This window comes from Vidua chalybeata, chromosome 6 (assembly GCF_026979565.1).
Source record: "Vidua chalybeata isolate OUT-0048 chromosome 6, bVidCha1 merged haplotype, whole genome shotgun sequence".
Lineage (NCBI taxonomy): Eukaryota > Metazoa > Chordata > Aves > Passeriformes > Viduidae > Vidua > Vidua chalybeata.
The window spans coordinates 37,594,573-37,621,531 of NC_071535.1; the positions used below are offsets into that span (position 1 = coordinate 37,594,573).

Sequence of the window (26,959 nt, forward strand, 5' to 3'; positions counted from 1 at the left end):
CAGTTTAGAAGGTACCTCTAACTACTTCTCTAAAAAAACAATGCATTTTTCAGACTTTCTGCTAAAATGCTTACAGAACTGGTGAAAAGAGTTTGTAAGGTCACCATGAATGCCAGATCTGCTCATCAGAAGATTTTTAAGAGCTATAATGCTGACAACTGTGCTGCTTGAGGAATGAGGCTGATGGGCTGTGAACAGAGCACTGCTAGACAGGAAGATATCCTGGCATTAAGTTCTCTGTAATGCAGCTTCAAGCATCTGAAGTTATTTGCTCCTTTCCTACAGCATTTATGAACAAGGCTTTTGCAGACAGAGTGATTTAACTCTCAAGGAGATTATTTATTGCTTCTAATGTAATTTTCTAATTCAAAAAAAACCAAAAAATGGTGTTCTAAAATATTCATTGTGAAATACAACATTCTTCATCCTTCTCATGTCTCTTACTAATGGAACAAAGTCTATCATTTATGAACAGTTTTCATGAAACAAACATATGCTGTTAAAGATCAATAGGAAGACAATAACTTTAATAGGTAAAGGTCTGCATGGTACAAGAGATCATGGCAGGGATTTTTTATAAGAGTCCTTACAATGATAAACCATATCTACAAACTCCAGGATAACCTCAGCAGCAGTCACCAGCCCAGCTATCAAGCACCTGTGAGGACAAGTTCCACCCATTTTGTACAAAGGATACTGTTCTTTGTTTAACCTACATTAGTCATTCAGGGAAAAATAATCCTCATATTTCATAGTGTAGTTGAACAAAAAAAAATCCATTTCGTACAATTTTTTAATCTTCTCAATTTGTTCTGAGGTCAGTTGCCTGAGGTACTCTAAGGTGATATCACCATCAGTTCGTTTCTCTGAGCCGTACCGCTTCAAGCTGGGGTATTGCAGGCTCTCTGGTGCACCAATGACCTTCAGAACATGCTCGGAGTCCAACCCAAGAGTTTCATACTTACCCACAATATCATAGTGAATGTTGCAAGGATCGCAGAGCAGAAACATTGGTTTCCAGTGAATGTCAAGAGTATGTGGTGGTTTTGCTATAATGAAGTTGACAAACTCCTGGAAACTCACTTTTTCAGGAGAATTTTTATTTTTCCTGAACATTGCCCTAATCTCATTAGCAATAGTGGTACTGTAGAATGGTTCAGAGTGCAGGAGTTTGTCTCTGTAAGCTGAAACCAGCCGTTCCAAGGGATGTCTGGTGAACATCACTTTGGTGTAATTGCTTAGAAATTCCTTTTGTAAAGCAGGAGGGTAAGACACCAACCTTTTGATTAGTGAGGTATGGTGGATGTTGTCATGCTCAATTTCAGAAGCTTCTGCATTCAAGTCTGATTGAAGAAGAAAAATAGTTCTCTTCCAGTTGGAGCAGCCTACTTTAGGCACCTCACAGTAGATAAATTTATGCTTGTGCTCCACAAAGAGCTGGTTTGCAACATGAGAATCCAATTTGCTTCTTGGTTTATTAAGGTTATTCTTCAGGCAGACAGAAGCCAGTGTGTTTTTCCGACCGTTTTGAATTGCCAGCCAATTTTCAGTAGGATTGGGAAAAGCATCTGTAACCAAGGAAGAAATTTAAACCATTTCAGTGAAATAGGCTTGTATAAATCTGTTTATCTGTGACAATCATAGCACTCGATTTATCACCCTGCATACAAAATCTAATGAAGATACTAAAATAATATTTTTTTACTGTAACCAGACTAGACTATGGCAAACATGCAATAAACTACCCTCCCTAGTGAAACATTTATTAAAATGAAAACTTTCAATATGTTAGCAGTATTAGTCTAAGCAAGTTTGGTGTTCCAACATCATGTTTTTGTAGTGCTCTCCTCTCATATATTGCTGAGACACTACCACGCACACTACCACAGTGACAAGTGACTAGGCCTTGGATATTTTCACAGTATTGTTTTTATCTTGGACTCCATAGTTACTTTCTAACACATTTTGAAAAGGTGTCTCTCTTTCTATAAAACATTAAATCTTGTTAGTAATTTCTTTACTCACCTGTTAGGTTTTTTTGTCTCCTGCAGAAAAACCCAAAAAGAAATATCCCAAATACAAAATTTGGGAGAAGGAAAACTAACACCTTCTGGTTCATGTTATTCACAGAGGAAGGAAAGTGATGTGGTCTCTAAAGTGGAAATCTTTCTGTCAACAAGGAAAGATGATTCAGGTTAGATTTTGTATGACTGATATAACAAAGTTAAAATGTATATCTCCTACAGAATTTAGGACAGCAGAAAGACTTTTCAAGCCCTATAAAATAGGTTTTGCTAATAAGTAAAAATTCTCTTATGGAAAAAACTCACCACAATTATACTGTTAAACCAACCAAATAAATAATATGTCCATTTTGAAGTCTTCCAAAATTCCTCCTTTTTTTTCAGAACAATGAACTGCTTATGAGCAAATACTCCTCCCTTGTCTTTTAAAGCTGTTGGGGAACAATAACTTCATTTAGGATTACAAAGTTGTATTTTTTAATAATCTTTAGGATCTCAGAACACAAAGATCTCTATAACCTGAAACAGGTGTATCCACAAAGACCAGAACAGATTCAGGATGAATTTATTTCCATTTATTGCCCTGAAGCTTTGTACTTTGGACAAATAAATCATTGCAGGAGAAATTCTTCCCTATTCCTGCATAGAATCCACACCACTGACTTGAATTCTCCATTGTCCCTCTCCAAAGACCCTGTATGGTATATATGTTTGCTGCCATTTCTGCTGCAGCAGAAGAGCGCCAAATTGGTTCAGTATGATAAGAAATGTAGAAAGCAGTAAACAACAGAAAAGGAGTCGTTCCATGTTCCCAGACAGAAGGAAAGAAGGCAGTCCAACAAAACATATTTTCTCTCTTGTGCTCACTCATTGTTTCCTTGCACATCATGGAGAGAGACCTATCTAAATTCTCTGCGCAATCTTACTCTGTTTCCCCTGGTAGAGAGCTCTTCATCAGCATGCTTTTATTGGAATTTGCAAAATAAAATGCAAAACAATAACTACTGGCAAGCTCTTTCTGTTCCATAAAGTCCACACAATCAAAAAAGTCAAACAGCACTGTCTTCCTTTCCCACGTCTCAAGTTTTCATCCTGAACCTGCTGGCAATAAACACATCATTGCCTAGGTTCCTTTAGGACATAATTTTTTTCTTCAATTTCTCTTATTTTGTTTTGTTTTTGCAAGAAACCACTTCTGGTTTCTGGTGTGTTCTGAGACAGCAGTGGAAGCAGTACCAGTTACATTGCTGAAACTGTACTTGAGCACAAGGGTTCCTCCTTTCAGGGCTGGTATGTGATTTTGATATCACACACTTTTACTGGAATATCTGCAGAATCATAGAGTTAACAGCATTACTGACAATTTAATCTCTCTTACCATAGGTATGATCTGGGGAATGGAGAGGGACACTGTTCACGATCTCTGTATTAAAAATTTACTTGTATTTACAATAAAATGTTACAATACTCATTCAAATTAATGCAGCCTTCTTAGATACAATGGCATTTAGCCTATACTTTTTTCATTTTCTTGGCTGTATAAAATCATTGTAAAGGCTACAGGAAAGGTTATGGGAAGATCTGCCTTTAACCTTTCCTTCAATGTACATCAATTCTCATTTCATGATGTGATCCTTAAGTCCTAATGCATCAGAGGCCATTTTCAAGGCCAGCTAAAGTCAGTCACGTTGTTCATTGATCTCATGAGGGCCAAGATTGAGTGTTCCCTCTTTATTCTTTGTCAGAAGCAGTTTGAAGACACAATTTTACACTGTGTAGTAATTAAAATCAATATTACTCTAAATAATTCTGTACAAGGACTCCGTGTTAGAGTATGCCTAGAAGAAATATGTTGGGCTTCATTCACTTTAAATGCTGTCACTTCAGAGAAATAATGTTATCATACCTGTCTCAGGAATCAGAAAATGAACTGGATGAATTTTACCCTATTTAGATACTTGTATCATGCATATTTAATAATTACACTACCACTAGAGAATATAAGGTCTGCTATAAGACATATTTCATATGGAAACATGTCAATGAGTTCAATTTTCACAGAGAAATAGAAGAGACTTGCTTCCTTGGGGGAAAGAAGCTGTTTAGGAGCTAGTTAAACACAGGAGACAACTCCTCTTCTAAGACTTACGCATATTTGTGAAAGCAAAAGAATCTTTAATTAAATTCAGGAGAACAATCAGACCACAAGAAGGGATAGAACAAGCTCCAAGATGACAGGTGAACCCTTTCTGGACTCCTTAGAAAACTTCACAGAACAGACTGGCAGTAAGAGTTAACACTGCCCTCAACGAGTGAGGTCAGCATGACAGGAAGGTACCTTAAGGTGAAGTCCAAAGCCTTCTTCAGAAGATATTTTCAGATGCGAGACCCCAGTACAGAGTTCTGTGTAATGCAATGTTTCCACTGATGAAAATCACCTAAGGGAAACCTGAGGAAGAGGAGGAAAGAAAATTCTGAGAGCAATTTTGTCAAAGAAGGACAAGTTAAAAAGAAGGGAAAATATTCAAAATTAAAAGCACCTTTGTCAGAAGGTGTCAGTGTCAGTAAATCAGATTAACCTTTCTTTATATTTATTATGGCTTTTCCATTTACTTGTAATTGTGTTTGCTATTTAAGATGTAATGAGTTAATACTTCTCTTTGCATTTTCCCTCATCCTACCTTGAATTAAGTGTGATTTTAGGTAACTACAAGGAATTCCTCAGTAAAGGAGTGGTGAGTCTATTAATACAACAAGTTCATACTGAATAGACTATTTCAGCTGTAACCAAAGGGCAACAGTATAGGCTCTCCCAGACAGGATGGAAAGACAGCATCATAAAACTCATGAAACAAAAAAAGCAGAAACTTTTTCTACTGAAAAGTAACAAAACAGGAAACAGGGAGACAGGGATCTAAGTATCTCTTTGGACCTTACATATTCCCAAAAAGAAGATCCTAAAAATTCATCTGCACTGTTCATGTTGTACATGGTGGGGGAAGCAGAGGGGGAGGAGGAGGTGGATTTTTGGTTTTTAATTTTTAATGAAGCATAAAATCTTCCAGGTAACAGCCTATTACACTGCACTGTTGGTTTTTCCTTCAGATCACATCATTATAAATCAACTAAACATAGCTATGGCTTGAAATTTTAATATCTGCATGTCTTACTGGATTCTGCAAATTACATCCAAAATAATTTTCTGACTCTTTTTTGGTCATTACTAAAAATTAAGCCAGGCAGCAAGAATTATCCTCATAGAATCCTTTCTTGCAAGAGTTTTTCAGAAAGATTGCTATCAGGAGATTTTTTGAGGCCTGTCAGTTAATTAGTGTTTGATTTCTTCAGTGTGTGTCCAGCTGTTCTGATGTCTTTGTCATGTCAAATGCTTTATACAGTTCTAAATCCACTACATCAATGCTATTGCCTTAATCAACCAGAGCCAAGCAAAAACAGTCAGTCAGTCTGGTGACACATGTTTCCTATAACATAGTCCAAAGTTTCTATATGAGAACAACCAGAACAATTGTTCAAGCCAAGAGTGGTAACAAATGGGGAATAGATTACTGGAGAAAGCAATGCAAATCATCTCATGTGCATGCAAAATGGCAAAAAGGCCTGAAACCATCATAAAATTAAAAATATTTACTGAATTCAAGCCTTCTTTGCACTGCTTAATTCCACCAAGGCCCTTTACAATTCCATTTTAAAGATTCTTTTCTTCCTGATAAACACACTGCAAGTAACAAAGCAATCATGATGTTCATATTTTTGTTGCCAAATTTTCTGACCATAAAATGTTCTTCCCATCCTTCTGTTTACTTCAAGAAATTTCTGACAATTGTTTGCTTTTAATTACTTTCAACATCTCCCTTTTCTACACGATACACTGGGTATGGATACACTACATGATACACTGGGTATGGTGGCTGGCAACCTACTTGCAGATCCCCTGCATGGCAGATGAGACTGTTTGACCCAGAAGAACTCTCTATCTCTGTATTGTACTTTTCCAGTGGCATCAAAAAATTGTCATATGCTGGAGTTATTGGATATTTTTTCTGTTAAATTTCTCTTTCTTGGTTCATTTGTCTTATGCTTGCTTTACATTTTGGGATACTAGACCCTCTGCAACCTTCTCCTATATCTATTAGTGGTCTGTACTTTAACTGAGCATTTGTAGCTACACCACAACAACTCACACTTACCCAACCACCAGCTTTGGGTTTATAATGAGTTCCTTTCCCCCTGACCAAAACAAGGTCTGATAGAAAGTCTCTAGTACTCTTTCAATTAGGAAATACTCAAAGATGTTTTAATAATAGTCACATGAGTACACGACGTAACACATCCACACTCAGACTGAAGTTCTTCCTCCTGCCATGCAGATTTATTTCCAGAACAGGCACCAAAGGAATAGATTGCATTGCCTTGCATAGGTATCACTTGTACACTGTTCTGTCCTTTAACTGCTGAAACAATGATTGATAACATAGCATTCCCTAATCCTTCTCCTGGAGCTTCTGAACCATTGCAATTGAAAAATCTTCAGTATTTAAAGAAATTTAGCAAAAAAACACTTTAAAATATTTTTATGCTTTCATAAACAATAAGAGGTACTATGGCTGGAAATGTTGAATAATGTTAAGTTTTTTTGTGCAGCACCTATTACCCAAGTACACACACGTATGTACATATATATACATACACATGAACAGTTCCAAAACACATTAATATCAGTTGCACTGGCATATTATTTGCTCCAAGTAAACTAACTAAGTAGGCTGATAATGATTTAAAGTCTTCTGATAATAAACTTACAAAGGCGTGTCTCAAGCTAGTTTTTCACAGACAGACCTTGGTCAGACCTGAGCATGTGGAGTGATCCTCTGCACCCACTTGATAAGTGGAACTTTCCAGACTAAAAGAATGAAATTATAACAATATTTATTTGTGTTCCTGATAAATTTGAAGCCAGAAGTAAAACAAAGTACCAGTACAGCAGCTCAGTGGAAGGTAGGGAAAAATCTGTGAAAACAGATAACATTCTCAATTGCTGAACCCCATTCTGTACTTAAGCCCTGTTAATCCCTTCAAAAAGACACCTGCAAATACATACATACTGATATGTGCCCGAGTACATAGAAGGTGAGGAGGGGATGATGGATAGAAAGCCCCCAAGAACAGCCTGGACAAAAAAACCAAGCTCTGGGTGCAGTTCTGCATGTGCTGTTCTATCAGAGTGAATTGCAAGAGCAGGACCCTTGTTCAACCAAATCTGCAGCACCCTTGCTTCTGTAGTTTGTGATGGGTAGACAGGAGGGAGAAAGACCCCAGGAAGTGGAGCCTTAGCAGCCAGGCTGGCCTGTCCATGAAGTGGAAAATCAGTAATGGATTAGGAAACTCACGCAAGTTATAGACAGCCAAGGGCTAAAAAAAGTGTCTGATCTGGGTCATTTTGCCAATAAGAGAGAGCATTTGACATGGTCTCATTTGCAGCAAGGGCTGAATGGTGTTAGGTGAGAATGGGTAGAAGCTCAGTGGGAAGACAACATATGGGCTAGACTGGAAGCTGCTGAGGAAAAGGCTGACAAGGGTGTCCTACAGAACAACACAGCACTGAGATGGCACAAAGCAACAATTTCCATTACAGGCACAATCTAAAATTCTTGTTCTGTGGTCACCCCAGCCCTCCATTACTGCATCAGACTTCTTTCTGGTCTCAGCAACTGTAGTGATACCTTCCTTGCTGCCATCATTAATCTGCTTATTATTCTCATTACACCACTTCTTATGCCTGCCTTTTAGCTTTTCTTTCTCTACTTAATTCCATGTCATCTCCTTGTTTTACCTTCCAAAGTTTTTTGTTATCTATCATGTCTCATGCAGTATTAAAAGCTCAGTTTTACTTTCTGATACATCATATTGGTAGCCCCTGCTATCATTAGCCCTTGATAACAAAGAAACAATTCCTGCTTTCTCCTCTGCTGTCCCTGCTTTTGGATTAAGTTTATGAAGCACCTACAGAGCAATTATATTTTTCACCTAAAATCACTCCTAAAAGTTTTCCCTTTCAGGGATGCCAACACCAGTTATGATGCCAGTGTGCTAAAACTGTTACCAGCCAATCCACAAAAGAGCAAGTGAAAGGAAGAGCCAATTTGGGGATGAAAAGGACCAAAGTGAAGAGAAAAAAAAAAGAGTTCATGGGGAAAGGCAGCAGCGAGTCTGACAGAAAAGCTCCCAGAGAGAGGCAGGAAGCAGAAACCCAAAGAAAAGTGGTAGAGCTGGGGGCCAAGGGAAATACAAAGGTTCTGTAGCATGCTCTAAGTTTTGGTAAAGGGAGGTTGAGAACTGGACTGAAAAAGACACAAAGTACAATTCAGTGAAGATGAAGAAGAACAAATTCAAAGAAATTAGTATAGAAAGCAGTATGCTAATTATCCAATAACATACCACCGATGTTTAAAAAGGAATGAGACTATATGCACTGCAGTCACTCTTGCACTGGAACCCAGCCCTTAGTATGTGATCAAAATTGTATTTCTTTTCCTTCCTGGAACTGCAGCCAGAAAGGCCATGGAATTTTGATTTTCTATGAGGAGATAGGTTCAGTGAGAAGACCCGGCTTGTGGCTGGGCCCAGCTTGGCTGGAACCTGGGAAGCTGGATACCAGCTCTGCTGCAGCATCATGGGGGCAGGGACTGGTGGCCTCAGGAGGCTGACATGGGGTCCTGGGCTGTGGGCAGTGGGGGGTAGCCCCAGGGGACTGGGCAGTGTCCTGTTACTGCTTTTGGTGCCTGACATCTGGTAATGGGCTGTGGGGACTTTTTAGCTAAACACTTAATTCAAAATTCCATGCACTTGTCAACTGCTATTTAAATCCTGCAAAACCAGTCACAGGAGAACAGACTTCACTGCTTTCTTTTATGGAATCTAGATAAGCCAAAAAAAACTTGGAAAAAAGGAAAAAGGAAGAAAAAGAAAGCACGGAAGAAAAGTTTAGAACAATGCACCCTGGCCAGGGTGGCAATGAATGATCTCCTCCCAAACTTGTTTCATAGGAGATGGGCCTCACAAAATCCCTCTGCTTTGTCACATGTATAACTAACTCTCTGCCTTTGCATATGTCTTAGTGTGCTCATGTTTCTCTTCTCAGTTAATGTCAGTACTAGCAGCATTTTCCTTGCCATTCAGGTCTACCTGCCTTGTCTCAGACCTAGATCTTTGTTGACCCCTCCTGCTTTTCACCTCCCTGTGCAAGCTTGATTCATTTATTCCTGCCACTGCACACCAAATAGCACAGTCAAAACTGTTTGTAGAAGTCCTAGTTACTTAGCACACCACTCCCAGGCAAACTCCTGTTTGCTGTTCGCCTTGTTATACCCTTGTGTCCCCATCCCTTGTACCCCTTAACCATAATTGATGACAGCTATGACCTCTCCCTCTTTACACTCCAGTGAATACAAAGCGTTTCTGCTTAAATGGTTTCCTTTTTCCTCCTATCTCCTCCAGCTTCTCCTGTCATTCTAGTCTAGATTTTGAACCTTAATTTCAGGATCCAAAACTAATTTTGTCTGAAACCATACCTCTACTCTCATTACCCCCAACTCTTTCTTTTTTATACTCCTTCAAAGACTCCCTTACAAGAATCACGTACAAGTCCTACCACCAGTGATTTGGTGTCTGCCCTTTTACAGAAATAACCTCTTTGCCTGAAACATCCTGACACTTACTGACAAACTGTGTTTATTCTTTCTTTCCCTTCTGCTCTCTTCTGTGTTGCAGGGCAAGCTGTTCAGCAGAAATGTTATGTTTAAAGTCTGTTTCTATGAAACATGTTTTTATAGCATACTATGACACTTACAGTATCAAAAATTAAGAAGTTTGGAGACAGTAGGATTAAAGTGAAGAATTAAATCATAGAGAGCATAAAATGAAGTGTCTGCTGGCTTTTGGCAGAACAGTCTTGAAATGAAAGACTTGACATTTCAGAGCATTTGACATTACAGTACACTCAAAATAGTCTTCTGCATTCAGTTGCAGATACAAATGCATGAAAAATCTGCAATTCTGCTTTCCAGAGTTGGTTCAAGTATCCAGAAAATGGAAAATAGTCAGTCAATAAGTGTCTGAAAAGGTGGGTTCCCCACACCATATGGAATTATCATAGTAGACAAAGAACATAAACTCTCCTTAAAAACTCTTGCCTGGTTCGCTGCATGCCTTCCTTCATCTCCCATAGATAGTAGGGATCTTACTGGACAGCTCTTGAATGTCTCAAGAACATGTTCATCCTGTGACCCAAACATGTCAAGTTGTGTGGAGTATTTCGTTTCTTTAAAAATCGGGTGTTGAAAATGTACTCAAAAAAGTATTCATGAAGTATCACAACAACATGCACAAAAATCATTGTCAGGGTTGAATCATCTTCCTTGACCAGTCTTATGATACTCACTCTAATGGAATAACCAACAGTGGCAGCAGATGGCTATCTTCTAAACAAAGCCAGCATCAACAGTGACAAGTCCCAAACTCACCAGCCTTACCTGCTGGCAGCAACAAAACAGTGAGACTTGGCCATGCAGGATGCCATTCCTGGCACTGAAGGAAAATGGTCCATAGCACAGCTTGTCCCTGCTGCCCATGCTCCCAGCATTAGCATGGCCTGCCCAGACTCTTCCTCTCCTGGTACCCCCACTCTTTGCGCTCCACTGTCCAGCAGCACTCCAACACTCCTGCTCAACACGTATTTGCATGGGCACCAGAGCTTTTTCCTTACCCCCTATCCCAGGTGTGACTCCATCTTTCCCAGTCCCTTCTTCTACTCCTCAGGCAAAACTTTAACCCAATCTCCAGCAAATTCTCACCTCCAAAAGCCTTCCTCATATCGTCCCCAGGCAGCTCGCCCAGCAAATCCTGTTTTCCAGCTTCCCAAACACCCATCAGATCTCACCCCGATTCTGCTGTTCAGCCTTCCTCATGCACAAGTCAGCTCTTTGCTGGCTCCCTCTGCCAGGCTCCTCCCTTTGTCTCCTCAGTCAGCCTCACAGCCCCCCCTCCAACAACCACACTTCCAAGCCCAGCTCGTCAGAATTGTCTTTCCTTCTACTTCCAAGATTCCCACACAGCCTCACTGCTTCTCACTCTCAGTTCTGTTCTCAGCTAGTTCCAGGCTCAACACTTCAGCTTCTACAGTTATTTTAGTATCTCCCAAGCTAAACTGACACATTTTCCTTTTCTTTCCCTCCCACATCAATTTTCACACTAGTCATCAAGACACATTTTCCTGCTGATTTTGTTCCTTGAATCTATTTTGCCAGCAATCCCCAACAATTTCTCCCTAGAAATCTTTCTTGTACTTGTTCTTTAAAGCAGATTGTTTACTCTCCTGTGCAGAAGAGGTTCCACTGAGAATGTACAAAAGGAAACTCTTAACCTCATTTTTAAAATGCTTATTTCAAAATCTGCAATGTACTTGAACTTCTTAGAGAAAAGGTTACTGGAATCATTTAAGAGAAGAAAAAAGAGCACAGATTTCCTGTATAAAAACCAATAAATTATTTTTGCTCAAAGGGATTGAAAAAATATCCTGAAGCAGATATCTAGCCTGAAAAAATTCTACTGAAATGCTGGTTATTTGACAAAATCCTATGTAGATGTAAACTGTATTGAAATTAGAAGAGTCAAGATACATACCACCCTTATAAAGTCAGAAAGTGAATGAAAGCCATTGTCATTTCATTTCAGGCACCAGAATCCCTGTAGCATCAACTTCTTAACTGAGGAAAGCCGCAGCAGTGAGTAATAGGCTGCCAAAAAATCCTCTGTAGATTCATCACAGTGTGATTTCAAAAGCTAAACAATGTCTCAGTGTATGCCTTAAAATATTTGATGTCAATTTCTAAATATATAAACAAATAGAAAACCCAAACAACTCTGAAAAAAAAATCTCTCTTTGCAGAGATTTGCCTACACTTACAAAATCATGGTGACATGAAAAGCTACTAACAATCCAATTTTACTCACCAATCAGACAGCCTCAGTGGAGATTTCCCATGCCTCTGAGTGATGCTAAACAAACAACAAAGATTCAGACAAAGAAATGTCAGTCCAGAGAGACATGTCATTTTAATTTTATGCCTAGGGATGGAAAGGAAATAGGGGAAAGATTTTGTGTTCTCCTTACCTGATCTTTAAGGCTGGGCAAAGTGCTTCTGTATCCACACAGATTCTTTCACAGGAAAGCATTTGAAACACTTTCTGCACATAGTATTTGTCTCTGTTAAATGCCCCACTAAATGTTGCCCGTGTTTCCCTGAGAATGTTTAGGTGAGCATCTCCAGTTGCACATTACAAAGCACTGTGCTGTGTCTGTCTCTAGGTATAACGAGCAGCATTTGACCACTCCCCGTGCAGGGTCTACAGCAGCTGTTAGAGACTGCCAAGTGCCTCAAGAGCAGCCTGCCAAGAGGCTGCCTGCTAAGCAACCCAGAAAGGGGATGGTCAGGAATATGAGGGCAAAGGTAATTCGGTTGAGAGTAATTGTGCCATGATAATATGCATTATTTTTAGATGGAGAACAAGATGCAAGATCAACTCAAACCAAATGAACTCTATACAAGAAGACTCCAATAAACTCTGGGAACTGGAAGGTAAGTTCTCATGGGAAACATGGCTAAAGCAGAAGGAATTCAGTAGAGCTGGCACATCCTTAAAGAAACTATGTTTAGGGTACAAACACAAGCAATCCTACAGTGGGAGGATAGGAAGTATAGTCAGAGACGAACTTGGCTACTTGGCTAAGCAGCACAGTCTTCAGTGACCTGAAACACAAGAAGGAAATGTACAGAAAGTGGAAACCAGGTCAAACTCCTAAGGACAAGTATGAAAAAATAGTAGTAGATGCTGAAACCAAGTCATAAAGGATAAAGCACAAATTTAACTGCAAAAAGCAATGGATATAAGAGATAGCAAGAAAACAAATCTGGAAGGAAAAGAAAAACCTAATGATAGTTCACTTGCAGAAGGCTGATGTACATTTTCCATCATTCTTCATAAAAGGGTAAACTGTAATTACATGACTAATAACTAAACTCAGTAAGAAAGAATCTATCTAAAATAGGAAAAGAACAGGACCAAAAATAATTTGAATATACTGCAGTTCACATCATCCTCAAGTATACCACTAATGCATGTCTCCAGGAGAGCTCTCTAATTGTTATTGATACACTAAGTGTCCCTGGACTGATAAAGGGACCTACACCCCTGCACAGATACAGGAGGCTCCTTCATAACCTGCTAAAGAGGTGGAGTGAGTGCCATACAGGCACCTGAGCCTGAGGAAGTACATGTTAAGATACCTTGGCAACTGAGAGAAGCATGGTAAGATCTGTTTGCTTTGTCTGAAAACTCTCAGAAGTTGTATAAGAAATGTGTGAAGTGGTGAATCAATGCTCATCTTTCTAAAGTCAAGAAATGAAGAAGAGATCAATTCTGGAAAAAAATACTAGAAAAAATGAAAATATAGATTATTCATAAAAGGTTGGAGATACTCAAGCTACATTGCTTTGTATTTTTTGGCATATTGGCTATTAATTTCTGTAATATGGCAAGAAATCTTACAAATAGAGAAGCAGTAGGTCACACAATATGTTTTAATTTTAATAATGTTATTGACATTATAGCATTGACTCATAACATTTTCAAAAGTATATTAAAGTGAAACTATTTCTGGAAGAGTGAAAAACTACCTGGGTGTAGGGAACAAACAAGGGAAAAAAAAGCAAACAAAAAACCCAACAACAAAAATACAGACTAAGATTCGTTTTTCATCATTCACTATCAAACTCAAAAAATATAATCAGTAAGATTCTAGCTGGCTGAGTAATGGTGCAGGTCATTAATGATTTGTCCTTCTACCTCACAGATAACAATAAGCCCATGTGAACAGTAAAGTCATTGCATGATACATTAAACTCAGAATGCTTTTGACAAATAAGATAAATTATCTGTAGGAGAAAACACATGACAATGAATTGTATTTACAAGTGTCAGGTTCTAACAGGGAATAATAGTTCATAAAAATGTGGCAGCCATCCTGCCAAAAAAGGGATAAGAGGAGTACCAGTCAGTCACAAGTTATTCATGAAAAAGTAGCATTTCATCATATCAAGAATGCAAACTTCATATTAGGAAGAGAAACTGATTTGATTGTATATTTGGTTGACACATTAAGGAATACCTCCTATTATATTTCTGTCTAGCACAGCAACCAGTAGCACTGTGTCCTGTTCAAGCAAAACTGTTCCAAGAGAAGGCAGAGCAACTGGAAAGAGTCCAGAGAAAAGCAGAGAAAATAGTCAGTTGTCTTGGGAAAAACAAGCCACAAGAAAGAGAGATTGAAAGAATTGGGGTTACTCAGTTTAAAGAACAGAAGGACAACTAAACACATGAAAACTATCATCTACACAAGTTACCTCTAGGGAGGTAAGGAGGAATTATATTTTTTTTTATCTGTAGTGGATAAAGTGACAGGTTCAAACTGTGACACTGAAGGTTATGCTAAATATTAAGGAAATCTTATTAACAGTAAAGACAATTAGATCCTTTTTCATTTCTGAGGTACTATTGATTCTCTTTTGGAGCTTCAGAATGCACAAGATGAAGTCTTAAGGTCTTTTTCAGTCTCCTTTTCTTTAAGTTTGTGGTTCATCCTGTTGTATAATTTAGATGCCCCATCTTACCTCTCTACAAAAACTATATTTATCAAAGTTTTCATGCTAAATTATACAAACCCAGAGTGTTATTTCAATATAGTGACTCTGAACTAATGAAGCCACTATGGGGCTTAACACAGCCCAGACTGGCATGATGCCACTTTTTTTTCTACTGTAAATCCCATTATCTCTCCTAAGAAATGTGAAGAGTTTTGGCAAAAGGACTGCTACCTTCCAGAAAGTAGTGTATCTGGTAATTGATATTGATATTTCAACTGCCATAAATCTGTTCTTTCCTCGGGATTCTAATGGAGTCTGCTAGACAAGACTTCTTATCTGCTGAAGCCTCCACCAAATGCTAACAAGACACAGAGCTCATTTGCCTCAGGAGCCACTTATTATGATCAGAGATGAAAGACACAGAACTGAGTGAAATGAGATGTGGGCAGAAAATATGGAGACACACCTTGTTAGAGGGCTGCAGAATTAGGTTACTTCATGCATCAATTTTTTCATGTGCTCATTCTTCGTATTAATCAAAATTCCAGATCACATAAGTTTAATAAAGTATCCTTACTTGGCGGAAAAGATTAAATTCCTTTCTCCTGTCTTCCACCAAAGATCCAATTCTGTCAAAGTACAGACATTCTTGGCCAAAGAATTCTATCATATAGATGACCAGCTGTTCTGGTTTAGGGCAAATTTGGGAGGAAACTCAAAGAAAATCTCATAGAGGGATGTTGGTTGCACTAAAGCATTACCTAAATTCCAAGGACATGAGACTCCATTGCCAACAAATACCAGTGTTGGTCATTACCTGTATTGCCTCTGCAATTTGCTTATAGACACATGTTCAGGTGATTTTGTACAGAAAAAATTCTCTTTGAAGCAGTTTTAATCTTGCAGAAAAAATGCATTTCTCACATTTTATAAACTATTGGAACCAGGAAAAAATCAATTTGATACTCCTTCCTGGCCTTCTGAATTTCTATTGAACTCTGTATTTGTCTAAAACACACAAGGTAGTGTGTTTCTGTGAAACATACTTTTCAAATTCAGAGTAATATCCAGCATATCATGAAATTCATGCTTACTCTATAATAACATACTGGAGGAGTCATATAACAAGTATTTTTTCCATAAATTAATTAGCCTACAATTTTTCTCTGGGTAAACCTTTCAGATTTTGCTGAAGTAAATTTTTGGTAAGGGCTAGGTGTTTCACCTCAAATAAGGCTGAGAAGAAAAGAACAAATAAACTAAACCATTCATTTATACTATCAGAGTTTAAAAGCTTTATAAATGAGGGAAAAACTTTACATCAAAAGCAATGTCTGTCCCTCTGATTAAGCAACTATGACCACATCCATCTAAACCCACAAGGCAGCATTAGTGACTGAGTCCCAAAGGATCTGCCAATAGCTGTGCTTCCGAGCCCACTTTCCATTGAAATTAAGATGTAATAAAAAGTTTAATACACTTAAGAAACAGAGTCCCCAGGGCCAAGTTCCAGTACATGAACCAATGGTTGTGCTGAGGGAAAAATCTTGTTTCCTCAAAGATAAAATATGTCAATGACATTTTTGGACATGAGATAAATTTTTTTGACAGCGTGGAATTGTTTTATAATATCAGTGTTCTTATAAGGCTTCAAAGATGAGAGATGTTAAACTATGTTAATTAGTAGCAACACTATTTAAAATTAAGTAATAGGTCAGGGTAAACTTCAGTTTTCTCACAAATTCTACTCTTCCAGAAAGAAAAGTAGAACTAGCAGCATCCACATTTCAGATAAATAATGCAGCCTTGGAAAAGCAGTTCTGCATGAAACTTTGCAATGAAACTGTCTGGAAAGATCATCAATTTTAAAATTATTTACTCTTCACTGCATTTTCTTCCCCCTCAGATCCTACTTTAGCCTGAATGTAGTAATACAAATAAAGCGTGGCTTTTAATGGCCCTTTTAACAGTTATTTAAGAAACAGGCCATGGTACCATGTTGTGTAACCATAGCATGGGCTGTACAAATGTGGCTAACCATGCCTTTGTCCACCTGTGAGCCTGGGCTCAGTCACCATGGGAGAGCAGAATGAGGAATGTCGGCAGGAACGAGGAATGAAGATGGCAGAAGCCCTTTGTGCAGTCACAATTTGGTAGCACTTTTAGAGCTATCTCTTGCTTTGTCCACACAGGCATGACTAAATGTATAAAGCATGTCTCTGTTACACATTTACGTGCTTACTCAGAAAATCTGCCAGTACTGTTCACTAGAATTTTTAACTAGTGAAGCACTCCTAGTATATGTGAAGCCCAAAGGGGAAAAAACCCACAAGGTGATGCTTCATTTCAGTTTTATTTGCTTCCAATTTAGAACTATTTGTACCTTTCAAAAGGTCAAAATTAAAAAAAAAAAAGATTAAAAAGATTAAAGCAGAGTGTGGAATAGAAGAAATAGGAGAACCTATTAATTAATTTGTATTTTCAGTTCACAACCCCCACTCAAATACTATAAGAGCTGAAAAAAAAGCAATTTACTGCTTCCAAAATAATGTAGTAGAACCCATCCTACAGGTAAAAGTGCTCAGAAGTTTAGGATTTTTATTGTGGAAAGATTTATTAAGCAGCTTCAGATTCTGGCATGTAAGAATCTAAAAGGAAAGAGTATTCTAGAAATAATATCAAAAATAAAATGACAGTAAAAGAAACTTGTGAGCACTTTTGTATTTTCTGTTTTCATGAATAAGAGTCCTTGCACTAGTAAAAAAGATAGGTTCATACATCACATTGATAGACAAAAAAAATCAGAAATTTGAAGGGGCAAAAAATTTCTTGCATTAAGAGGTTTTTCTAGGGTTTTGAGGCCAAGAGTTTGAGATATCAGTGAAGAAACTGAAGAAGTTAAATAAGATTGTGTTCTGGTTTTTGGTCAAAGTAGACAGAACAAAAATACAGAAAATATAGGGTGTAATAACCCATGAAGTTCAAATGAGTCTATAAACAATATCAACATTTCTTGTTTAAACTACTACTTTAAATCTATTATCTAAAAAAATATTTACCTTCTTATGTGATTTGTGTATCTCCTTTACATGGATAGTTACACATAATATTTCCCAGATAATAGGAATTAATCCTGGATATCTGGCTTTAATTCTGAGCTCTTTTTTTAACCCCTGCAATTAAGGCAACATAATAAAAAAACTAGCAAACCACATGGAAATCTTAACAACTGCAAAATTATTTCTGCATCTAAGGAGATCAGTTGAAAAGACAATTGCCCATGATATCAGTAAACCTAAAATCAGAACTCAGTGTCTTTTAAAACACAAACAGAAAACACAAAGGTTTTAATTTACTAATAAAACACCTAGAAGATTAAAAAAAAAAAAAAAAAAAAAAGTATCCTACTATTCTTCTAAAAGGAATAGATAAAAAAATAAGTACCTCTACAACATTTTCTGTCTCTGGAGCTTCCTTCTGAATACAGCTTTGTGCAGCTCTGGCTGAGTTTACTGCTTTCTGTTTACTTAATGCCTTAGCTCAGATAAAAAGAAGGTGTGTCCTTGAATACTATACATACAGCACAGCACATTGTGGTCTTTCTTCAGCAAGCAAGTTTGAATTTTTTCATAGCAATATTTGACTTCTGAAAAAAGGGAAGAGAATATTTAGACTGAGTGACCTTTACCTTAATTTTTAAAACTTCCTCAATTTTAAACAATTTCCTTCACCCATTCCCTGTCCCTGCACTATGCAACCTTTCACTTTCTGCTTCAAAAATGTCTGACTCAAAGCTCAGAGAAGTTGGACTGAGACATTTCAGTCACTGATGTCAAATACATCGATTTCTACCTCTTCTGGTGTGGTAAGCAATCATTTATCTTCTAGCCTGTCTGAGTGTCAAGAGCTGTTTGGCGACATAAGGATGGACAAAAGTGCATATGTGAAGTATTCAAAGAGATGAAAGTGTATGCATTGAATTCACCCTGAGACTGACATTGATTGAAGGATTGAAGAAGATGGAAAAAGGAATTAAATACTTGAATAGAATGCAGTTGGAAATGTTTTTTAAATATCTGGCCTTAACTCTCTCACAGTTCTCTGATGATACTATGAAATAACCCTTGTCAAGGGGATGCCTGAAGCCCCCGCTATCCAAAGGGACATGACAGACTTGAAAAGTGGGCCTCTGAAAATGTCGCGGAGTTCGCAAGACCAAATGCAAGGTCCTGCTCTTGGCTTGGGGCAATCCCAACCACAAATGGACATGGAATGATTGAGAGCAGCTCTGAGGAGGACTTGGGGGTGTTGGTGGATGAGAAGCTGGGCGTGAGCTGGCAATGTGTGTTTGCAGCCCAGAAAGCCAATTGTATCCTGGGCTGCCTCAAAAGCAGTGTGGCCAGAGGGGCAAGGGAGGGGATTCAGCCCCTCTGTTCTGCTCTGGTGAGACCCCACCTGCAGTGCTGTATTCAGTGCTGGAGACTCCAACATAGAAAGGACATGAACCTATTGGACTGAGTCCAGAGGAGGGCCACAAAGGTGACCAGAGGGCTGGAGCATCTCTCCTGTGAAGACAAGTTGAGAGGGTTGGTGTTATTCGGTGTGGAGAAGAGAGGGCTCTTGGGAGACCAAATGGGACCTTCCAGTACTTAAAGGGGGCTTATAAGAAAGATGAGGACAAACTTTTCAATAGGGTCGGTAGTGATAGGAAAAGGGGCAAAGTCTTTTAACTGAAAGAGGATATATTTAGACTAGATATAAGAGAGATATTTTTTATTTTGAGCGTGGTGAGACACTAGAACAGCATGCCCAGAAAAGCTGTGGATGCCCCATCCCTGGATGTGTTCAAGACCAGGTTGGATGAAGTTTTGAGCAACCTGATCTAGTGGAAGGTGTCCCTGCCCATAGCAGGGTGGTCATAACTAGATGATCTTTAAGGTCCCTTCCAACCCAAAGCATTCTATGATTCTATGAAAACAGTTGTTCAACTCTAACAAATACATAAATAGAATATGGGCCTATCCTACACACAGCAACCCTGAATTGTGACTGCGCCTTTGTCATGGGCAGGAAGGGGATTGGAAGAGGTAAGCTGGACTTCAAGCCTAACTTATTATCTACTGAAACTAACAGCAACTTGAGCTCATGAAAGCTTAAGTCTAATTCAAGTCACAGTAGTGACCTGTAGCTCTGCATCAGCAGCTTTGCCTAGGCTTATCTTTTAGCTCATTTCACACGCTCATTTGTACCTAAAAAGTAAGACTCTGCAGTCTGCAATAGAGTTAGGTGTTTATTTTGGAAGAAGAAAACCAGACCACATCACTAGGCCACAGTGACCGCCTAAAGACCTGTATCACTAGTACTCACCTATCCAAAGAGGAGAGCACCACTCTAACCAAGTCCACAGCATGAACCTGATTTCTTCAATTTCTTTAAAGCCTAAAAGTGGTATGGTTGCAATTAAAAAATCCAAAAGTGCAAGCGACTTTGTTGATAAATTTGCTGATTTTGTGCTTTCTGGAGGTATAACACTATGTTACCTACTGTACATTTAAACAACATGGAAGGAAACCAACAGAAGTTCACTGGAAGTTGCCTCCCAGTATGCTTCTTTGTTGTCAGTGACTTATAAATCCTCTGGTAAATGATGGACTTTATTGACTTTATTCACCAATCACAATTAATAAGATTATAAGATTTAATAATTTGTAGATAATCTTTGTACTGTACTCTGAGGCAGAACAACACCTTATCAAATAAAATCACAAGTGGATCAGTTATACATTATCTTTAGAAGCTAAACTACCAACTAAAGCAACTGTGATAGAAATATGATCTACAGGCAATAATTTTCAGTTATGACTGTTTTTAGGAGAGCAATACCTAGAGAAGAATCAGAATATAATTTTTCTACCCAGAAGACCCAAATTACAAAGGAGTACTGCTGATAGAACAAACTAATCTTGATGGAGTATGCTCATTGTTAGGGAGGCTAAGCAGAAGCTTCCAACATTTCAGCAAAAGTTACTTTGGTAGTAGAGAAATAAGGGGGGCGGTTCTTACTCTCATATTTTTATTAGAAGAATGGGGCAACATGTTTGTGTCACAGGAAAGGAATAAGCAGATCATGTTGCAGTTGTGAAGGAAATAAGCAAATGCTGATATTTTTACAGAATTACATGTTGCAGATGGAAGAGAATCTCAGTCTTTTAAAACAACTCTCTGGTGGAGTTTTTTAAAATTTACTTCTGTTTCTACTTGTGGTGGGAAAAGAAGGTATAGCAAAGGAAAAAAGTGCCTGTTCAATTGTGTTGCCTTGTGTTACACCATCCCACAGCTTCTGCAAATTTGGAAAATCCAGCTTGTCACTGACTTAAGAGACTTTTTAGAGAGATTTAAAGCACCCCAATACAGATGTAGTATCATGAAGACCTGTGCCCAGAACAATATTTGTACCCTCCTGGTTCATATCACAGATTTATGAGGGCTTCTTAGTGGAATTACTGAAACCTTTAGTTTGGGGAAAGCTTTCGTAGATGTAATAGGCAAGGGATCTGGTTTTCTAGGCTAGTCTTGTGAAGAACTCACATCTGATTTAGTTACCACTTGAAACTAGATACATATGTTTGGGCTAAAACAACCCTGTTTTTATTGATATTAAAATGGTTTTAATGATAAGGAATCCATCCTCTCTTCTTCTATCTTAACTCACCATCACTTGAATCTTTCCTAATAAAAATTGTCACCTTTTTCCCAGCTTGAATTTGTGAAAATTCAGTCACCAGCCCCAGAATCTTGTTAAACATTTCTCCAGCCAGACTGAACCAACTTCTGCCATCAGGCTTTGCTCTGCAAAGTAGAACACAGACAGGAATAAAAGGAAACCAAGAGCAGCTGGTAACTTTGAAATGTACTCTACATAAACACATTTCAGTTATTTTGGTTATTCTTATGACCCTTCCCAATCTTCAATATCATCCATAAAGTACAAACAGAAGTACTGGAGCTGGTGCCAGGAAAGAGCATATATCAGTATCACAGAGAAAAGTTTCAGTTTCATTAAGTCAGTATTTGAAATGCAGTATTTTCCCAGAATATAACACACTGGAGCCTAGAGGGCTGGATGTGTGCTGTCTTGTCATATGAGGGTTTGTAGCAGGCATTAATCATTATAGTCTTTTATCCTTTATCTTCTAAAACAATGACCTGCAAAACAGTACATTTGATCTTGCTTTGAAAATACCAAATAAACTTAGTTTTAATTGGAAAAAAGTAACAAGTGAAAATCAAACTAACACTTTAAATCTGAACAACAAAATTTGGGAAAGATTATAAGAATTAAATTCTTAAAACACTAAAAAGGTGTACAAGTTTAAAGTAGGAGTAGCTGTATACCCTTTACCTCCATACATGGATAAACATTAACATACTTACATGGTTGTTCAGAAGCATAATAATATCAGTTACCACTGCAAACCACAGTATTATTTGTCCCAAGTAAACTGAGGAAAATGGGTGATACATATTTAAATCTCCTGGAGATAAATTTCTAAGTGCAGGCGTGTCTCAAACAAACATTTGGTGGGGAAAAATCTTGGTCACAGTCAAACGGTGATCTTCAGCACTTGATCTAAGGATAAGATTTTCCATGTAAACAATAAAATTACAATAATACCCATATATGTTACTGATATGTTTCAGTGTTGAGGCAAATAGTTGAAGTGACAGGGTTTTCTAATAAAAGACCAGCAAGACCTCTGGAAGCAGATAGTAGGAATAGTGATTGGGCTGCGTTCTATGCATAAGCTCTCTTAATCACTGGATGGTTGATACGCCAGCTGGCTTTTCCACAATTCAAAACTATTTATATTTGATTATTTAAATAACCAATGCAAAATAAGGTTTGCTCTCATTATTTATAATCAAATTCCTTCAAAAGTCCTGAAAAGAACCCGAACCGACCAAAGAAGCCAAATACATACACACATACGCACACATGACCCCAAAAAAAATTGTTGATGCTGTGATCTGAATTTTGAAGAGAAATATTTTCTCTCCTGATGGGAGAAAGGAAGGAAAGTAATGTACGCTTGCTATGCATAAAAAAGCAATATTCAATAAGGAACATGAAAAGGAAAGGAGAATATGCAGAGAAACCTCCATGGTCCCTCAGTTAATATGGCTCAGAAAAATAAAACTCATAATTAGACTGTTGTCCTTCAGACACCAGTTATTCACAGTGCTCTTCTCTCTTAATAACTGCAGTCTTACCTTGCTGTAATCACTATATTCAGAAGTCTGACATATTACATCCACTGTCTACATCTCCTTTCAATCCTTCATTTCAATCACACCACACATCAATTGCTTGTCTGGGTTCTGAAGACCGCGTATGTCTTTGTTGTGTTCATCAGATGTGCTCTCTCAGCTACAAGACTTCCAAACAGGTACTGTATTACTGGTTCTTCTGGAGTTGAAGAAAATTATATCAATAGCATTCCTCTTAATTAGACAATAACTTTTATCAAAGGTATCAGATCAGTACAGGATTATCTACCATTGGAATAATTTATGTTCCATTTTATTTTTCTGCTTTAATTCTTTCCTTTAAAATCTTGAAAAAGAAATGTAAAGGCTGAAGTTGCTGTAGGCTTGAAGAAGACTGATATGAAACATAACAGTCTTCAAGTAGAAGAAACCTTTGCAAAGAAAAGGAAATAATCTCTTGTGTTTGGAAAAAATGAGAAATAATGTGTGTGTATTACAGTGAGAAACTTCAGTTAGATATTAGAAATAAACATTTTGTGGTAATTTTGTTAAACTCCAGCAAGAGGCTGTCTAAGTAGGCTGCAGTTTCTCTGCCAGCTGGGGCTTTTCTGGCTGATTTGAATGTGTCCCTTCTCTACTTCTCTGTCATTCTCATGATGTAGCTTTTTTGGTTCTCAGTGCTTCCCCTCCTGAAAGACCCAGCTCTCTGCATAAGAGTGCCAACTCTGGTTTTCACTTTTGTGAGGGAGAAAGAGGGGTTTTTTGGCTATTCTCAGCCCCAGCCTATGCAGCCACACAGTACAGCAGCCACAGAGGTGCCCCTGGAGCACCATCATTATCTTCTCTCACAAAGAAGATTTGTTCTGCCCTGGTAACCTAAGACAGGGACCAAAATTCTGTTCTGTTGTGGAAAGTCTATGTACACCCCCACTGGGGTTGCTGCCTTTTCATGCTTGACGGTGAGTACCACACAATGAGCACATCAATGGTCATGGACAGACAAGAACAATGACTTTCTTTCTTGATGGAAACAACTGCTAGAAGAGTGCTTCCAAAAGCCCAACACATACACATTAGGGTCCCAGAAAAAGAAAGAAAGAAAAGTTTCATTTTTCCTGGCTTTATGAGCATTTCTCAGTCGAGTCAGGGTCATGATTTTGTCAAAGGTCACCTGTTTGCGTGCTAAGATGATTATCTTGTCACATACCTCTACAGATGCAGATATACCTCCAGGGGTGTATTATGCAACAGGTGAGAAAATGCATTTGTCCACTAGGCAGAAAAATTGGGATGTGCAAGTTATGAATGCCAAGGGGAAAAAGGACAGATATTTTGTAATTGCCTTCAGACTCCACAGAAGGCTTAAATCTGAGCCCATTGCAGTGAGGTTATAATATGGAATAATGTGGTTTCTCTTGTTCTAAGAGATCAGACCAGCCTGAAATTTTCTAGCCACCAGAGCAAAGGGTGAGTCATTATAGAAAGGTATGGATGCAGTTCAATTCTTAAAATTCAGTCATCTGTGACTCAACTGCAATAAGTAAAATAGTGCTGGCACCAATCAGTATAATAATTTTAGAAAGCTTCTGACAGTGCTCCTCTAGCTGTAACAGAAATGTAGTAATCAAGAATGGGGCTGTCAGAAGTTAGTGCAATCTTTTGTTCCTTCATTTTACTTATTGGCTACTGATATAGTATAGGTGAGCAGTCCTTGGATCCTAGCCTTCAGACCACAATTCTTTATCTACCTACAAATTGGTTCATTCTTTTAAAAACTAGTCTCCTCAACTCCATCTCCATTTCCTCTGCCTCAACTCCATCCACATTTTTTTCCCCTAAACAGAGACCAAAGTTTCCTGATAGCCTGTATGCTTCATTTGGAATATCACATTCTCTGCTCAAATGCTGCCACTGTGCTGATGAGTAAAAGTAAAAGACTACTTAATTTTAAAAATGTCAGAAGAGTCCTCTGAAAGTCACCTGGTCCAACCCCCCACTCAAAGTGGGACAATCACCAATACCAAACAACACCACCCACAGACTTGTCAAGACTTGAAAAACTGAAGTATAAGAAGGTAGAAGGTCCTGTAGGAGGGTACTACTACAGCTTGCACAGCGTTGGTGGTCATTCACGAGGAATGTTTCTCTGAGATGTAGCAATGGTAAGGAGACAAAAGCCTTTGGACACGTTCTGAACACACACACTTCTATGCTGTAGTCTTTGTAATACAACATAAGGGTGTTTGAAGACATCTGAGGTAAATAATCTCCTTGTTTACCTTTTGCAATACAAAATGAATGACAGTTTCCATTACCTGTATGTTCATGATTGCTTTGACAAAATCCCAGAGCAACATGGATCATTTAACACAAATCTGTCATGAACAGCAAGATATATTAAGTTAAGCAACACTAAAAAATAGCTGTCTTTTTCTCTGTTCCACAGTAAATTTTTCACCCAAACAATTGCTCCAAATAAAGAGCTAAGGCCTCATGAAGAGTCACAGCTGATGTTTCACTGCTAGTAGAAGTGTTAGCTGTGAAAATAGGATAGTGGGCTTGGGAGTGAAATCAAAGATATTGCTGTCACCTAGAGCGTCTAGAAACTGCTATCAGGAAGTTTTCCCTGACATTCAGAATAAGTTGTCCCACTGAAAAGGGATCAGTGCATACTCACTAAATCCAAGCAAGTTCAGGAAGGAATTGGGCCTAATGAATTGTAAAATGGTTTGGGTTGGAAGGGATCTTTAAAAGTCATCAGGTCCAGCCCTCATGCCATGAACAAGGACATGTTCAACTAGACCAGACTGGTCAGAATCTGATCAAATGAAGTCTTTCCGATAACCCAAATACACAAGGAAAGTAGAGCTCCCATACCATCTCTGATAACAGTTGCATAGGCCTTGGCTCATGACCACCTCCCTGAGAGGACAGGGATTTTTCTAGAGACACCTCCTCAGAAAGTCCCTGCAATCAGCATGGTCATTGTGTCTATTTCAGAAGCAGGAGAATATCAGCATATGTGACTCTCCTGGGACTCTTTCCATAATCTCTTGCTGTACAGCTGAGAACAAAGTGATGGGTTAAATAAAATTGTATTTACATTGTGCAATGCCAGCACTTACAGCCAGTTATGCTGACTGGCTTTCATAGAGTTTGTCTTGATTCCTTTCTTCTGTTTTGTAGTAAGAGTAGTAATAAGTTTTCTGATGGTATCTCAGTACAATGACATGCAATATAGCCATTGTGCAACCTATTCTCCGATTCCACTATACATTTACAGATTTTTACATTTACTCATATTTTTGATAACCTGGAAAGAAATTTGGATGAAAGTGTTTGTCTTAACTACATCCTGCCAAGAGTGATATGATTTTATAATGTTAAGCAGTGCTTAAACAGCAACGAAAATGTACATTTTCTGAAGAGAAAGTGGAAAGTGGAAGAGCTCTGGGAAGGCCAATCTTAAGGGAAAGACATACTAATATATTTTGGGCTATCATCTCAAAACTGCCCTAGAAGCCAGAATATTTTAGGGATAAGGGACTGCAAGAATCCCTTCAAAGAAGTGCAGAGAATGCTTCCTCTTTTCTATAAGCAAAAGTTTCACAAAAGTAGTATTTTTTTTTCTCTGCCACACAAAAGACCCCAGCCTTTGCAGAAGACTGGAAAAGGTGTGCAAGCACTGTGTAGTCTAGTACATAAGCAACAGGTAACTGGGGAAGAATAATTTTTTTTTTTTATGATTATGTTTAAAGGTTATCTTCCAACACCAATAACTGAGTATCTCATAATAAAACAGAATAGTCTGGGCTTTTGCCAACAACTTGCAAGAAAGCATTAGAGAGACTTGTCTTCAAGAACTGCTGGTTCTTTCTTCCTGTATCCTATTTTTGCTTACATTCTTGTAAAAGTAACAATAAAGGTAAATCAGGCTAGGCATTGCTG

General features: G+C 38.2%; 1 protein-coding gene across 7 annotated transcripts in view; it reads right to left on the bottom strand.

Annotated features, from left to right (window-relative positions):
* Positions 1 to 506: 506 nt before the first annotated feature.
* The window catches only part of LOC128790264 (carbohydrate sulfotransferase 9-like), a 28,401-nt gene continuing 1,948 nt past the window's right edge, over positions 507 to 26,959 (bottom strand). The window contains exons 3-11 of one of the 7 annotated variants that reach the window (XM_053946867.1): positions 23,015 to 23,210; positions 21,490 to 21,592; positions 18,188 to 18,389; positions 17,803 to 17,916; positions 12,054 to 12,098; positions 4,363 to 4,473; positions 2,331 to 2,455; positions 2,026 to 2,169; positions 507 to 1,568 (exon numbers count right to left, since the gene is read on the bottom strand). In XM_053946867.1, coding sequence (XP_053802842.1) covers positions 718 to 1,568; positions 2,026 to 2,119 — 945 coding nt within the window. In that variant the 5' untranslated portion in view covers positions 2,120 to 2,169; positions 2,331 to 2,455; positions 4,363 to 4,473; ... (3 more) ...; positions 21,490 to 21,592; positions 23,015 to 23,210 and the 3' untranslated portion in view covers positions 507 to 717. Of the gene's footprint in view, positions 1,569 to 2,025; positions 2,170 to 2,330; positions 2,456 to 4,362; positions 4,474 to 10,894; positions 10,970 to 12,053; positions 12,099 to 12,213; positions 12,381 to 17,802; positions 17,917 to 18,187; positions 18,390 to 21,455; positions 21,593 to 22,177; positions 22,221 to 23,014; positions 23,211 to 25,326; positions 25,353 to 26,959 lie in introns of those variants that run through there. The other 6 variants (XM_053946865.1, XM_053946862.1, XM_053946863.1 and 3 more) reach the window with 6 other exon arrangements.